At 36.4% G+C, this 17108-nt stretch overlaps 1 protein-coding gene across 8 annotated transcripts in view; it reads left to right on the top strand.

The window, feature by feature from the left end:
- The window catches only part of IMMP2L (inner mitochondrial membrane peptidase subunit 2), an 888431-nt gene that overhangs the window by 338890 nt on the left and 532433 nt on the right, over positions 1 to 17108 (top strand). The window contains exon 5 of one of the 8 annotated variants that reach the window (XM_045053274.1): positions 12158 to 12571. The exons of the other annotated variants lie outside the window; for them this stretch is intronic. Within the exon in view, the coding sequence (XP_044909209.1) occupies positions 12158 to 12206 (49 nt within the window). The 3' untranslated portion in view covers positions 12207 to 12571. Of the gene's footprint in view, positions 1 to 12157; positions 12572 to 17108 lie in introns of those variants that run through there. 8 annotated transcript variants of the gene reach the window in all.

Here is a 17108-nt window from a genome sequence, read left to right as displayed (position 1 = left end):
TTTGCCTAGACAGAAGCACAGGTCAGTCTTAGTTTATATAGTTAAGTATTAAAGGTGAGGTGAGTATTAAAGGTGAGGCACAGACTGTCTCTAATTACATATAAATTTTAAGTGAATTTGGAATAGTGAGTGTGCCATGAAGCAGAGACAATGGTATCAGAGCAGATACCAGATTTTTTTTCTCTCCTCCTGGGAAGCTAATTTCAGGCTTCCCCCTCGCCTCTCCTCAACTCCCTCTTGCAACAGTCCCCAGCCTCTACAACTACTGTGCTTAGTAGCTGGGATGGCATTTGCACTGCACAGACTGCATTGGGCATCATAACTCACTTGTATATCCAGAAGCAGAAATCTAAATCAAATTAGCTTAACATTTCAAGGGATGGATTCGGAAATTTGGGGGGTGGTTTCTCGACTCATCAAGTTGGGAACTCCAGGGGTGAAACTGACCTCAGAGAAACTCCATGTGCTCAGATGCTATTGTCACATTTCCCTCTTCTTCCTCTTTGTCCCATCCTTTCCAACTGTGCTTCTCTGTGTTTGTTTTCTCCTATGGGAGGTAACTTTCATATGGGCACACGGTAACCAGTATCTTCAAATATACATAGTCTTACCTCGGTTGCCTAGAAAGAAGACAGTCTTTTTCTCTTGGTGAACATTTATAAAATCCCAGGGAACAATTGAATCGACAGTTATAGCGCCTTTAGAGAAAAACTGGACCAAAGAAAGATTAGTCTAAGGATGTTATGATGTGGTTAATGCCTGCAATTTGGAATGTGTCCTTTTGATAAATCATTCTCAGTATCTCTCAAAGCCTGCTTCCATGCCATGCACTTCCTCTAAGTTGCAACCTTCTATCTACCCTTTCTTAGCACACCATCTTTTTAATTGTCTAAAAACAACCAAGTATTTTTATATAAAATCCTTTGCCATTCTTGTTTTGCCTCTAACATTGCCCTAGGCTTTTAGCCTCTTCCTTTTACCTTCTTCTATGATCTTGCTTGAGAAGTGATTTTCCCCTCACTCCTGTATCTTCCACTATTTCCTTTCCTCTGACTAAGTCATTATGCAGAGTTCCCCCCTCTTTCATAATCCCTCCTCAGGTCCCCACGTCTCAACCTTGCCATTCACTATCAGATTTTGCAAAGGGGAGGAAAGTCGCTGTGGAAGTTGTTCCCTCTTACACATGCCCATTCGCCTCTTCCTGCCTTGTGTCCTGCTGTGCTCGCCACGCCCCCCCCCCCAAACACCCCGAAATGGCTACTTTCGCAGGGCCACACATTGATGAGTTCAGTGGCTTTTTCTTCTGTTTTTCTTCCATAAAGTCTCTTGCATTATTGACCAGCTTTTTCTTCTTAAACCCTTTTTCTGTAGCTTTAGGTTCCCTAGGTCCATCTCCTTCCTCTCCCTCATTGCCTGTTGCTCATATTTTTGCTTGGATTCCTTTTTGACTTTTTATACATTTGAATTTCTAGGTTCTCTTCCAAGTTGTTTTTTTTTTTTTTGTCTCTGCTTTCTCTCTTTTGATCTTATTTCCCTTTTAAAAATTTTGATTCTATGTTAATAGTCTGCTAAATATTGCTAAATCTATATTTTTCCATCGTTAATATTTCTTTTGAGTTCTTCCTTATTTTTAGCTTTCTTTATGTAATATTTTCTTATTTTTAGCTGTTGATTAGCTTTCTTTTCATTGATATCTCACCAGACCTCATCTGCTTTATTTCAGTTAATGTGTATGACCTCCTAGACACAGGATATGTATGACCTCCTAGACTTGAAATCATCATTCTTCTCTTTCCTTTATAGTCATTTATTTTCCCAGTTAGGTCATTTCTGAAAATGTATCCCAAAATAATTTAAATGTAAAATATGACAATACATGTTAATATTTTGGACACAGGAAATAATATGTACAGCCTACCATGTAAATCGTGTTTGTGTATGTGTGTACATATGCAGCATAGTAACAAAATGAAAATCCATGAACCCATTATCCAGTCCGAGAATGAAACCACTGTGTTTTCCAAATTTATTTCTTCCTTTGTGTTCTAATTCATTTAGGATTTGTGTTTCAATAATCATTTTTTCTCCTTGTTTCATATTATGCTTTAAAACTATATGACATTTCTCTGGCTCGGATCATATCCCCTTGATTAAAAAACTTCTCAGGGTCCCCATTACTTTGGAATAAAATAGACTGAGCCTAATATTCATAGCTTTGTGATCTTGCCCAACCTATGATTCCGACTGTATTTCTATTATTCCCACTGAATCATTCCATGCTTTGAACTCAAAGTGTCTTCCTTCTTTCCTACCTTCTTTCATTTCTTTTCCTGAATAAGCCATTGCTTTATTCTGTCCACACTTTTGCTCCTGTAGTTGCACACTGAAGCCTTCCCTGAGATATTTTCTATATTATCTCCTTTGGTTAAAATCCAACCCATGGTTTAGGGCCTATCTGAAATGCTCTCATATCCATCAGGACAATCATATATGGTTTCTTTCCTCTGAACTCCTATAGCACCTGTCTGTTATTGTCTTGAAGTACTTATAATTTTCTTTTATTTCCTCATCTCCTTCTCTGATGGCACAAAGTCTTATATATAGAATGAATTTATTATATATATAATTTACTATTATTATTATCATTATTATTTGCAAGGAAGCAGCTAACTTCTGCCCACCTTAAAATTCTTACTCTCCTTCCCTTTCTCTTTTCATCTAGGTAAGGCTGGAGGCTTTGTCCCTATATATATTGTTGGGGGACATATCACAGGATTCTCAAGTTCTAGTATTATTTCCTATTTGACTAATGCTTCAGTTCTCTGAGAAGAAGATTGCTCTTTGTTAATTTGAAGATTTCTTTATGGGGATTCTCACTTCGATATTCATGCTACTATCATGGTACAAGGGTAATTTTTGTTTTCCTTGAGATCTTCCCTTAAAGAGCAGTACTATGATTAAAAATACAAGTATAGGTACATGCAGTATTTCTTATATTTTGACCGGTTGGTGAAACTAGAGAAATGAACAAACTTAAAAATGTGTTATATAAATATATTTAGACACAGAGAAAGAGAAATACTCCCTCCTATGGCAGTGAGAAGACATCTTAATGGACACCTATCTGCCTGGTTGAAGAGGCTTCTACCTAGAGACATCAGAGCAAATTAGATGAATTTTGTAAGATTTTATAGTTTTCAGTTTAGAAACTGAAACAAACCCGGCTTGGAAACTTCAAAGTGATGAATAGAGATAGTCACATCATGTTGGAAGAGTGTTCTTTCTTTAAAAAAGAACTTTGTAGTTGTTAAGACAAATGTCCTAACTAAATTTCTAGTAATCCTTATATCAGGGGTTTCTTGTTATGGAAATGCCAAGGCTGAGATAACTTTAGTAAAGATGAGGCAGGGAGTCAAGAACATAATAAACAAAGTCTCAGCTAAAAGGAGTTACTTAGAAGAGAGAAAAAGAAGAAGGCATTGATCCCTCACTCCTGGCAGAAAACACCTTGCTTGAAATCTGAAAGGACAGAAGGAACACTTGGCCTCCATTTGCAGATTGGAAAAGCAGGTAGCATGGAGCCTAGAGACCAACACCTGAGTTGGTTCTTTACGTGACTCAAACTCTTAGGTCTGCCTATAACTGTCCTACCCCCTTATTTCTGGGCAGGTTTGTGATGTCATATTTGTGCATTCTATAAAGATAAATGAAGGGAAGTTATTTTATAGTTTGAATACCCTTCTGTATTGTTGCTAGAATAGTCAGGTCATATATTGTTTAGAGACTTACCTAATACAATTAGATCTTCTAAAAAGTCATTTGCTCTTAAAGGCTGATTGAACCATACTTTGTGTTATTATAGCAAGGCAACTTTTCCTGATAAAAATGGTAATTATTTATCTAGCTAAGCAATCTTGTTGATTGAATATAGCTAAATGTTTGGCATTTAGGCTAAGAAATACCTTTAGGCTTGATTGGTATGTGAATAAATTGAAGATGAACATTAGTTTTACTTTTGTTGGATGAAACTACATATTAATTTTTGAGTTTAAATGTAATTAGTGATTTCTTACTTTCTGAAAATTAATATTTTTTGAAAAAAAAATATCATGCCCTTTAGGTTCTCATCACTGTATTTCCATAAACACTATTAGTTTTAAATGATACATATGGAAACAGCACCCATAGTAGTAACATAGTGAATGTTTAAAACCATTTGTGCATAAGCTGCCTCAAAGGATAATTAGATGATTATAATGGTACTTGCTTTGAGATAGCTAATTAAAAAAATCTACTGCTCCCGAGTCTAATTATTTGAGTAATGATAACATATTAACAGCCATGAAGCTTCAGTTACAGCCAACCCCATTGAAGAAAAGAAAAATAAATACTTTAACATTTTCTACAAAGACCCCGAGGATGGCACCAGAGCAGTCTTCGCATTTTCTGCTCTGTGTTCTTTGCCCAGCCTCACATACGGGATGTGCTCTAAACCACCTACACAAGTGCCTTTCATCTGATTCACTCCTATAGGTTTTCATTTATTTTTTAACTTCCTTTGGCAGCAGGGAGATAATTTTCTCACTCTTCTCTACCCTTTGTGAGTCTCTGAAAGAAGGCTTTTGTAATTAGACTTCATAGCTTTAACAAACATTTCATAACCTGCCAGTAAAAATGTCAGTTCTCTGGGCCAGGGCATAATTAAATGAATAAGTATCAATGTGGTGATTCAGCCACAGAATCAAATAATTTAAAGGGGTTATTAATTAGGGACTTGCTTTGATTTTGGAATTCTAATCAATAATGAGCTATGTTATGAACCAAAGCTTTCTTGCTTTCACCATTCCCATTACTTGGACTGTTAAAATTATTAAATAAAACCATGTCAATGAAAATTTTACTTTATTGTTCTTTTCCTGAATGATTAATCACCTGAGGGGATGTTGTTAAAATAGCAACAAAATTGGATATGGTCAAAATGAATGTTTTGCCATGAGCCTTTAAGACCGGAGCTGAGTGATGCAAAGAATATATAAAACTTTGTAACCGACTCTGTTTGAGGCCATTACTCCCTGACTGAAGTCTGAAAAAAAGAGCACAAATTGATTGTTGGAGGCTGATAATAATTTGGTAGGAGACCCTTTGAGCTGAGAGCAGTAGAAGGAGGACAAATATGTGAAGTCTTGAGTACTGTAGGGATGAGGGATAGTGAGGATAGGTAACAAGTAATGGTGGCTCTTAGAACAGCAAAGAGTGAAAAGCTGAATTTGAGAACAAACCAAAAGGCTGATGGAGTCAGATTAATCTTTTGAAACAGAAAGGATCTTGCTATTGTTAGAAAAATAGTTTATTTTATATTTTAAGGAGTCTCTTTGAAGTCTGGGAATGACTAGGGTGAGCAGTGACATACAACTCAGCTTAATTATGAGCAACAGTAATTGAAATCTTCATTCTAGGGGCCACAGTAAGTGTTTTATGTTTATCATCTCAGTTCTTACAACCCTGTGTAATAAGTCAGTCTCCCATGAGGAAACTGAGGCACAAAGATTGCTTTGTTAGTGGCTGAATTGAAGTGTTTAAACCAGGCAACCCAATTTCAGACTCCAAGTACTTAGCTACCATTCTATATCCCCTCCAAGGTAAATTTTATCTATAGTGATGCTTTATGTACATTTTGACCAAAGCTGTACCCTAGTGATAGATTTCAAAAGGCTGTTACTGGATGAAATCTGTTGAGAAAAAGTTTCACGTTATAGATTCCAAAGCAGGAAGAGAGATCCTCAAGTTTAAATCATAGAGTAGATTTCCTCAAATATCTTTAAAATATTTTTTTTGTAAAAGGTACTTTTATTCAGAAACATTGGAAGAATAGTAAATGGCAATTTCTGGTCTTCTTTTATCTGCCTACTGGAAGTTTTTTACTTGGTGTGCCCATCAGGAGCCTAAGAGTAAACCCTCAGGAAAATTTAGGTCTCTCCTGATGAGGCTTATTGTTTGTTGGTTCTGTTCTTTTTTATTGTTCTTTTGCTTAAATGATATGAGAATAAGCTTCTAAGGCAATGCTCCAATTTCAAAAATCAGAAGATCAGAGTCACTGGTTGGGTTACTTTAGTCCAAAAAGAGCATAAACATAGACCCTACCTTTATTGGATGAAGTACCTTTACTGGAAAATTGCCTAGCAAGTCTGGGCATATGTAACTGAGAGCTGGAAAGCTAAGGGGGACTTACTTGCCTGAAGGGGTATAAAAAGAATCATGGTTTTGTTTGTTTGTTTGTTTCCTCTGGATGGGTAGAGAAGAAATAGGCTTAAATTAAAGCAAGCAGGATCTAGTGTGCTAAGACAGTTGCAATGAATAACCTCTGGACTTGACTAGTAGTGAGATGTGCAGAACTTTATATATTTTTTTAAATCACAACTGTGCAAGAATAAGACAGAATATGAGTTAGTTTGAAAGCAGTCTAGTGTATCACTAGGAAAACAGACTTCCTGTCATTGGGCTATCTTTGTAGATTTAACACTGTGTATCATAGCATGTTTTAATTGTTGTATGCACTCGGGCTTGGAGCTGTACAGGCAGTTCTCCACTTAGACTGATTGCACTTCTAGATGATGCAGAAAGACTGCCAGCCAGTTTTACCTGTCTTATTATGTAATGGCACTTAATGCAAGCAGGGCACAAATGAACTCACCCCAGCTAGTCTGATTCCTGATGTGAATCAAATAAGGCCCCCTCATCAACAACCTCAGCTTGTTCCCATGGGCTCCTCTGTGGAACTCTATATAGGATTAGATTCAGCTCCCCAGCAGTGGCAGCTAAGAGAGAGCAGAGTGGGAGCAAAAATAGCATGGGCCACAGTTTCTGACTTGACCTTTTTTTTTAGTGTGTAAAGCTCCTGGTATTTAGTTGTTGTTGTTGTTGTCATTTATTGTAATTTAATGTCATTCATTGTATACTGAAGTGGTTAGTTTGTAAATTTCATTTATGAAATCAAAGATGTAAAGATGGAAGAAGGAGAGAACAGTATGTGTTTGGCTAACAGAAGAGACATCTTTGACCTATGATGTCCGGTGACTTTCAGTGGGACCTATTTCCCTGAAGAGCTGGTCAGTTGGCTCTGTGACAGTCACCACAGAGAAGTTCTAAAAGTGCAATGACGTTGCCTTTGAAATAGATATATAGCCTGTCCAGCAAAAATACTTCGAAGGGCTGCACTCATTTGATGTATGGTACTTGCTGTATTATATGTATGTATTATATTTGATGTATTTGTGAGAAAGAATTCAGTCTTAGTACTTTATAGTCACGCCTTACATCCCAATATACCCTCAAGAAAAAAAAATACAAACAGACCTTCTAAGCAGCAATGTTCAAGTAATGACTGTACCAGTAAGAGCATTTTTAGGTAGATGAAAAAGACTTGATTATGTCAATTTTGTACCTTTGGTATTTGTCATTATTCACGTCAAAGCTTTTGAAAGTGGGTATTTTTTTTTCTTTTTGACACTGTGAAGAAATCCTGTAATGAGAGAAATCAAAGCAAGTAAAATTCGATGTGATTGAGGATTGGTTCATGCGTGAAGCTTTCGTATGTCACCAAAGAGTGGCTGTTCGTGGCAGCGCAGACACTGGAGGACCCGTTCTATTTACCCAGGGAAATTTGCTTTGAGAAAATGAGAACAGCACAATAAACTCTTTTAAAAATGAAAGCCATTGTCTGAAAAAACCATCAGGGATACTGTTTGACTCAGAATCTCCTCCAAAACCTCCAAAACCTTCAAAACCTTCTGTCCTCACGTAATCTTGTTACACAGATGGTACTTAATATTTTCTATTTTGATTGTTTTTAGCCTCTTTTTTCCTGTCAAACAGGACTTCTTTAAAGTTATGAACTCATCTTTTTCGTTGTTTGTTTGTTTGTTTTTTGCTTTTCCTACCTTGCATTGTGTGTGTTGCATAGAGGGGCACAGAGTACTTCTATTCACTAAATGTCTGGCTTTCAGAGTCTCCCTGCAAGAAACCTAAATTCTGGTCTTGAGGGTTTTTTGTTTTTCCTGTTTGTTTGCTTTACCTTTTCCTTCAAATTTTTTTTTCTATAAAAATAAGCAAAACTTTTAGGAGGTAGTAGTAGTGAGGCAGGAACTTGGAAATGAGACCTAAACCTAGATTACTATATCTTCTTTCTACCCATTTTTAAATTTCATTTTTATTACAGTAAAGAACACATAATATAGACATTATTATTACTTTTAGATGTCTCAGAACTCTTAAGAATTGTAGGTATCTCAGAACTATGTGATTTATAGTCCATAACATAGTTAATTAAACATGCTGCTTGCTTTACTTCTTCAGGTTCTTTTAGCATTAAGCCTTTGGTAAGGATTGTAATCTCATAATTTCATTTCTTTGAGAAAATAGCATCAGTTTATGTCATTCTGATCTAATGAATTTTTCTTTTTTTCTTGGAGAGATTCTGGCAGGTGACTGTGAAAGACTGGAGTTTGAATCCTAGCCTCTTACCCTGTGATCTTCGGTGGGTTAGTTAACTTCTTTTAGCCTCCTTTAACTTTAAAATGGAATGGCAAAATATACCCCTTAGGCTGTTGTAAAGAGTAGGTGACTTATTATATGAAAGTGTTCAGTGTGATACCCATATGTAGGTGGTGGTCAAGAAATAGTGTTTTTTTTTTTTAATTTTTATTTTTTTATAACCTCTTCTTTGTTAATCCAAATAGCAAAGTATGCAATTTTCATGGGAAAAGAGAACTTTTAGATCATTGAAGTATTATCAGACATAGCTACTTTATGTTTATGTGCTAATATACATAATAATAAGCATAATAAACATCAGTCAGCATTATTGAAATCTATACATGGAGAATTGAACAGAATATTTTATTTTAATCAGTTTTTTTTTCATGTGTGTTTTAATACAGAGGTGACTATATGCACTGGAGTTTATTACAAACTAAATGAGATTTTTGTTTTATGACTTGCAGTTCCTATTGTAATTTATTTAAACAGAAGGGGATTGTAAATTGCATTTTAAAGGTAGATGCCTCTCGTGAGACATTTGCATCAGTGCACACTGTGGACTCTGGAAAGTATTTTCAAAGCTACTCGCAGCAGGATTTATCTCAGTCATTGAAGAATTCTTGGACAGGACATAATAATTTCTCATCCACTAGAGAAATGATATTATTTTAGAATAATATTTTAAAATGCAGATCTTGTAAAAGGTGATAGATGACTATTCTAAAGTGAGATTTATTTCCTTTCTGAGGGTAGATTAGGATGGATAGACTTTAGGAGCATGACTGATCAGTGAGTCTGGGCTATTCAGCAGTTCCATAGTGTATAGATTCTTTGTATTATTAAAGTAACTATTTTAAACTTATTCCTAACAAAGCTCTTGCAAGGGTAACCACTGTAATGTGGTCCCAAGGAAAGGAAATTGTTTCCAAGAGGTTTTAAATTTCAGTGATTTTTCAACCAATTGGGAGCTATTTTGGGGGGATTACATTGCTCTGCTACTGATTGTACTGCATGATATCCTCAAGATCCTTTTAGTTTTTATGGTTCTTTTTATCAGATCCATGCCCCTACTTCCAGAAAATGGAAAAGAGGAAGCCAGAGATACGTTATTTTACATGTCAGATGGAGGCAGAACAAGTAGCACTGGAATCTGATTTCTTGGTTTCTTTGCTCTTCCAGTTTTAATAAAAAAAATAAAACACAAAACACTGAGTTTTGAAAATCTAATGTAACATTAGTACTTATTTTCTTTAAAAACATATGTTGAACATCCAACTCTTGATTCGGCTCATGTCCCAGGGTTGTGGGATCGAGCCCCTCATCAGGCTCTGCGCTGAGTATGGAGCCTGCTTAAGATCTTCTCTCTCTTTCCCTCTGTACCTCTCTCCTGCTTGTTTTCTCTGTCTCTAAAAATAAATAAAATAATTTAAAAAATAAAGTAACATCTTCCCCAATATTCCCTATCTCACTGGCTTTCTTTACTTTGCTTTATAACACTACTGTCATTTGACTGACTGTATATTTTTCTTGTTTACTTATTGTCTGTCTTCTATGTTAGAATAAAAGCGATGCGAAAGTGCTAATATATATCTGTTTTGTTTACTGCTGTATCCCAGTTCCAAGAATAGTACCTGAAATATAGGATACCTTCATTAAGATTTTTTTGAAAAAATTCAGTCAAGACAACACAAAACCTATGCCTTGCTTATTAAGATGATTGAGTTCTTTTTATAGAAGCATTTGTTTTCATGAATCAATTGAATTTAAATGAAATACCCCTTTAAATATTAGCCATTTCATTTTCCTGGTATCTGCATCTGAATATATATTTCTAGTTTGGGAGATTTTAATTTTTACTTCTGCTTTTTAAGATAACAAATGGGCTTTTTGCAAGGGTCTAGGTTACTTTCCCACAATTATCCATGTTTGTAGTTTGGGGCAAGAGACAACTTCTCAAGTCATCTCTACTTGGTTTCCCAATATGGTGGGTGCCTATGGATTTATTTCTTTGTTTCTTACTTGCTTGCTTGTTTCTATCCACCATTTTTCAAGAGTTTCAGGTTGCCAGCTATCTACAAATCCCCAATGTCCCATGCACACTCATCTCTGTTTCTACTCTACTAATCAATCCGTATTGGGTCAACTAGAGTTCATTGAGTAAAATTGCTTATTATCCCTTTATCCCATTCCTGAAGAGAAGTAGTCCATTTCCCCTAACTCTCTTTCTGCTCATGTAATGTTTTCCTTTGATGCTATTTTTTAGCACTGTTTCAACCAGTCTCTGTGAAGAGTCAATTCTACATATCCTCTTTACTGTCGATCATTAGAGCACAGCAACCTAGAACAAAGTAGAGGCACTTGAATCGCTGTCTGGGTTCATGAGTGAAACTAACTGTGAGGACACTCATCTTTGCCCCTTTAGGTATATTTGGAGTAGAATCAGTTTAAATGATAGGCTTCCATGGGAGAAAGGAAGACACTTCTCCAACAATGAATTCTACGTGATAGGAAGCTATGAGTGCATGACAAGTGCAGTTACTTTTGATTCTTGAAACTTGTCATCAGAGAATTGTTAGTAAGGTAGACATAGGGGCCAGCACTCCAGTGAATAGTTTGCTTTTCTAGATAAATTTCAGTTCCATTAGTGGATTTTAATTGCACTGATATTTTCTGCTAAGAGTGGTCATCTTGGAAGTTAATAAACTGATATTAAAGGAAAAGAAGAAATCCTTCATTGGACTTCTGATTGTTTCTCAATTCTTCTTTATCTTAGAAATGATACCTTTATTACAGCATTTGAAATATGTTTAGTCAAGTAAAGAAGCTACTTCTTGAAAGATGTGCTTTGAGATTAATATCTAGTTTGCCACATGGGCTGGGTAGAGTATAATTCTCCAAAAATTGCATAAAGATTGCATTCTAGAAGTTGAGGCAATTGACTCAATATGATAAATGTCAGTTGGGGACAACACATTGATTTTAATTATATAGCTGTAGGATGTAGGCATGCTCTGCATATCCGTTTAAGGCAGAGTTTGTGTTTAATAATTTTTTTTTCAACGTTTATTTATTTTTTTGGGGACAGAGAGAGACAGAGCATGAACGGGGGAGGGGCACAGAGAGAGGGAGCCACAGAATCCGAAACAGGCTCCAGGCTCTGAGCCATCAGCCCAGAGCCTGACGCGGGGCTCGAACTCACGGACTGCGAGATCGTGACCTGGCTGAAGTCGGACGCTTAACCGACTGTGACACCCAGGCGCCCCCAGAGTTTGTGTTTAAAAGATGTCTTTGTGCCCTCCAAACATGTGTGATGCTAGGTTTTTCACATGACTTCCTTAGAAAAATTGGTAAAATTGTCCCCAAATACCCAGACAAGCTAAGATGGGAATCAGAATTGTATGAGTAGGTCTGAGTTGTCTTTATGGAAGACTTAATCTAAAAATAGATTGGGAAAAGTGTCCTTGTTTCTTAACCATAACACTGTATTTTTGTTGAGATCGTTGTTGAATAAAGTGAGGAAGAATTAAAATACTAATTTGTGCAGTGGCATTAAATTTGATTAGCCATCGTGTGTGGGTTCTTCCTATTGTTTACAAAGCCTTTATGTCTTTAATATGTTTAGTGAACTCCTAGTCATCCTTGAAGTTCCAGATGAAGCAGCACTTCCATGAAGTCTTCTCTCTGCCAGCCAGAGTTGCCTGCTCTTCCCCACTGGTCCCATTACTGGTCTGCATTATTTATTCTGGATACAGATATCTGTTATAGCCATATCACAATGGATTATGAATGCTTGTGTATCTGTTTCTCCCTTTTCTCCAGCAGATAGTGAGTTTTTAATGAGCAGAAAGAATGCCTTACTTACTTCTTTAGTATCAACTTCTTAAATAGGACTGGGTTTATAATGGGTTCTTTAGTTGGGAAAGTAAACAAACATAATTGCCTGTATCTGTCCTTAGTTCATGTGTAATAGTCCCTGCTGTTGGGCTTGGATTCGACCTAGATGATGTAAATAAAGCCAGTATGTCTGTCAATTTCATATGGATGTGCTAGGTATAATAAAAAGACTGATTAAAGATCCACCAAGTTAAATTAAACAGTGGTATACTCTATTGCACCGATAAGTCAATGTAAAAGGATTGTATTATGCTTTATTCTGAAAAGGCAATATCACGAATCCTGTTTTATTAATACCTAAATATGTTATATACCTTGATATAACCATTGATTGGTTTTGAGAGGTTTTGTATGATGGAAAGAAGAGAGAAGGAATCAGATTAAAAAGAGATTTTAATCTTCTGTACTTTTCCCTGTGATTTTGTAAACTTGCATCCCATATATGCCAGTAAAAATAACTCTATACCTTTATTAAAACTTCAATATCTTCATTTATATTTAGAGTGGTAGCAACATAAAATTGAAACCTGAGAGTCGTGAAAGATATAAAGTCATGTTTTAATAGAGAAACTAAATTGCTCCTTCAAAGAGCCTATAAAACTGAAAAGCATTCATTATAAATGTAATAAAAACTTATGAGTCCCATTTTATTAAAACTACACCCCGTTTCCTGAAGGGACTGGATCATTTAGAGGTAAACCAGTGACACTTTATATCTAGCAACATTCTTTATGTGAGATAAGACATCTACTGAAATGAAGTTGGTGGTTTTAACATGATCCCTAATGGACATCCATTCATGTTATAAGATTAGAATTTCTCTTTTAGCAGAGTTTGCAGCTTCTGATGATAATGTACCTTGATCAGGTTAATAACAATAGTAAATTACTTACTTCTTTAAGTTCCTTCAAGAAACAGAACAATCATGAAAGATAAAGCTTATGCTTCTACTAATTGGTGTGCTACATCATTCTATCATTCTGGAAACTTCTTACTGAAGTCAAATTATAAGATTAACATTGTTGCAGGATAATAACTTTCTAGTGATTACCATTAGCCTTTTTTTCACTTTTTGGATACAGTAATAGTTTTAGTGTGTTAAAGGAGAAGCATTTCCTTTTAGTCTTTAACTGCTTTCAGTGTTTTTAAATATTCTGTACGTATTCCCTAGTTGATTCTGTTTCACATACTCCATACACCTATTTCCATATTGTTATTATTATTATTTAAAGTTTTTATATTTATTTTGAGAGAGAGAGAGAGAGAGAGCACCTGTGCAGGTGAGTGAGCACGAGTGGGGAGGGGCAGAGAGAGAGGGAGAGAGTGAACTCCATGTAGGCTCCATGATCACAGTGGACCCCTGACAGGGGGCTCGAATTCATCAACCATAAGATCATGATTTGAGCCGAGATCAAGAGGTGGATGCTTAACCAATTGAGCCACCCACGTACCCCTATTTCCATATTATTTTAATTGATTGTGGTTGTACTCGTGTTAGTGGTTTTAAAGTACAAAAGGAAATAGGGTGAAATGACAGGTAGGCTGTTAATTTACTCTTAGTTTTAGAATCAAATAGCTTTAGATAGAGACTCTTGGATGTTTAAATGAGAGAATTGAAGTATTTGAATTAATATACATTTGCCATGTGGATTTATTTAGAAAATAAGGCAAGGTTTCTGGAAATGCTGGAAGAACAAAAATGTGTTTATTCTAATTCATTTCTGGAAACACAACCCACATATAAATAAATGCAAAATAATGGGGGAAATGGGAAGAAATTATATAAATAACTAGGGAACAATTAAAATTTTAAGACACAGTAACTAACATATATGTCAAATTCGGTGGAGTTTGGACCACACTGAGGGAGGACACTAAGAGCTCAAGTATACTTTTCTGGATCTCTGCCAGTTTGTACATACCTCTGAAAAAGCACATACTCTCTTCTCAAACATTAACTTCAGTAGGTGTTTTTGGCCTACTATGGCAAATATTGAAGAGGTTACAAAGATAAGTAAGAGTATACTTTCGAGGATCTTACAGTCTAAAGAGAAAAATATGACAAGGACACACAAGTATAAAGCCAGATGTAAGTATTATGTAAGTAACATAAGGTCCCACAGTGAATAGCTTTCAATAACAACCAAGGACAGGGTAGGAGAGGCTTTTATGATGTAGCATTTGCAAAAGTGTCAAGAGAAAGATAAAATTCCAGTAGTTAATGATGGAGGAAAGAGACATTGATTATAGAGGAAGTAGTAAGAACAAAGGCAGAAATCTACATAGCATATTTAGGGAATACTTGTCAATTCCAGTCGGGTTCCTGCGGGAGCTACATGCTGAAGTGGAAGCATCACTGCTTCATAATGAGCTATGGTTAACCAGAGTGACCCAGCACTGTCACTTTGAGTTTGTTATCTCCATTGAGCCTCACAGAACCTTATGAGATAATAACTACTAGTAGGTTAGGGAAACAAGACTCAGAGAAGTTGCCTGAAGTTACTCTGCTATTGAGTGGTTGAGCCAGGGATATAAACCCAGACCTTTTTTTTTTTTTTCTTTTTAAGTTTATTTATTTATTTTGAGAGGATGCAACAGGTGGGGGGAGGGGAAGAGGGGGAGAGGGAGAGAGAGAGAGAGGGTGCAAGGGAGAGAATCCCAAGCAAGCTCTGCACTGCCAGCACAGAGCCTACAGAGCCTAATGCAGGGCTCAGACTCACGAACCGCGAGATCATGACCTGGTCCAAAATCAAGAGTCAGTCACTCAACAGATTGAGCCACCCAGGCGCCCTGAACCCAGACCTTTCTGACCCATGTTCTCACTCACTTTATTATATGATTCTATAGGTGTATCTGGCACTGTATTTGGAGGAATCGTCCTGTCAGGCCAAAGCTTCAGCCAGTTTGTGAAGAGCATTGTCTCCTTCTCCTCCTACTTCTCTTCATCCTCCTCCTCCTCCTCTTCCTTTTCCTCTTCCTCCTCAGTAAAAAGAAGGCTGTGTTTATTCTCAAGTTAGTAGTTGCATTCTTGTGTTCTGGAGGACAAGGAAAAAATACTTTATCTCAAAATACATTGGAATTCTTGGAGAAAAATGATAATTACAACCTAAATATCCCCAAACGTGGTTTATCCATGGAATCTCCATCACTCTGTGCATTGTCATCTGTCTACTGATTTTGAGACTATATTCAGTCAGGGTTTTTTTCCTGCTTGATGTTTGCCTTTGTTACTGTAAGGCAGATACTTGCCTCTAAATCCCTACTAATGTGTGACAATTCCAAAGTATGAAGTAACTTTTTTTTTTTGAAAGCAATAGCTTTGTGTCCAAGAAATTTTCAGGCAAGAATATCATTTTAGACTTTTGAAACTGCAGTTTCAACATTACAGGTGGGCTAGTTTATCATTTGACAGTACTGAGTAAACCACTAGTTCTGGTGGGTTTTTAAACATGATTATTGTCTCCATCCTTCCCATCTGATATCTCCTTTAAGGTTTGTTGGAATTGGTGTTCATATTTCCCTTTTAACTAATGGCATATTCCACTTTGGTTTGTTGAAGCCCAGTTCTGTAATTATGTTTATATGTGTTTCCCTTTTTAAAGATTATGAAGATTTCTTCAGCAGGTAATTGGCTATATTGCTCTGAGAAATATTTTGTTATAAATACTTGGTTTATTTATAAAGTAACTTACTGGCTTATTGGCTCTTCATGACAGTTACTGTATTTATTGCCTCAACATTTTCAGCATTTTTAGGCCTCAGTGCTTGTAAAATAATATATCATTATTTTAAGAAGTCTTTGTGAAATCTAGAAAGTCAAGGAAGCTTAGGGAAGCTTTATATTAATGAAAACCTGGAAGTAACCTCATAGGAATAAAATAAATTGTGAAATACCTGTTCAGTGAAATACTACACAGCTATGGAAACCAATAAACGAGTTTTGTTTGTACTGCGAGAGATGTCTAAGATACATGTTTAAATCAAAAGTCAAATCTAAAATGCAGACAGAAAAAGTGGCACCTGGGGGGCTCAGTCGGTTAAGCGTCTAACTTCAGCTCAGGTCATGATCTCACGGTTTCTGAGTTCAAGCCCCGTGTCGGGCTCTGTGCTGACAGTTCAGAGTCTGGAGCCTGCTCCGGATTCTGTGTTTCATTTTGTGTCTGCCCTTCCACCCCTTGTGCTCTGTCTCTCTCTGTCTCTCAAAAATAAATAAATATAAAAAATTTTTTTAAATGCAGATAAAATGAGTGCATCTATGTATAGACAAAGCTATATAGATACGCGAGTAACAAACATATACACAGAGAAAATTTTTGAAACTTTACAAAGAACCATCAACTGTAGTTACTTCTGAGGAAAGAAACTAGGAAAAATGAGAATTTTCATTTTCATATATTCATTTTGTATTTCTGTACACTGCTTTAATTTGTCTTCTTTTTTTCTTTCTCCCCCCCCCCTTTTTTTTGATGAGCATGTATTACCTTTAAAACTGAAAAGCTTTTGGGGCACCTGGGTGGCTCAGTCAGTTAAGCAACTGACTCTTGATTTCAGCTCAGGTCATAATTTCATGGCTTGTGAGTTCGAGCCCAGCATCAGGCACCATGCTGTCAGTGCGGAGCCTGCTTGGGATTCTCTCTCATTCTCTCTTGGCCCTTCCCCTACTCAATCTCTCTCTCAAG

The sequence above is a fragment of the Felis catus genome, chromosome A2 (assembly GCF_018350175.1).
Source record: "Felis catus isolate Fca126 chromosome A2, F.catus_Fca126_mat1.0, whole genome shotgun sequence".
NCBI classification, from domain to species: Eukaryota; Metazoa; Chordata; class Mammalia; order Carnivora; family Felidae; genus Felis; species Felis catus.
The sequence above is the reverse complement of the archived record's forward strand: the minus strand, read 5'-3'. Positions and strand labels throughout refer to the sequence as shown.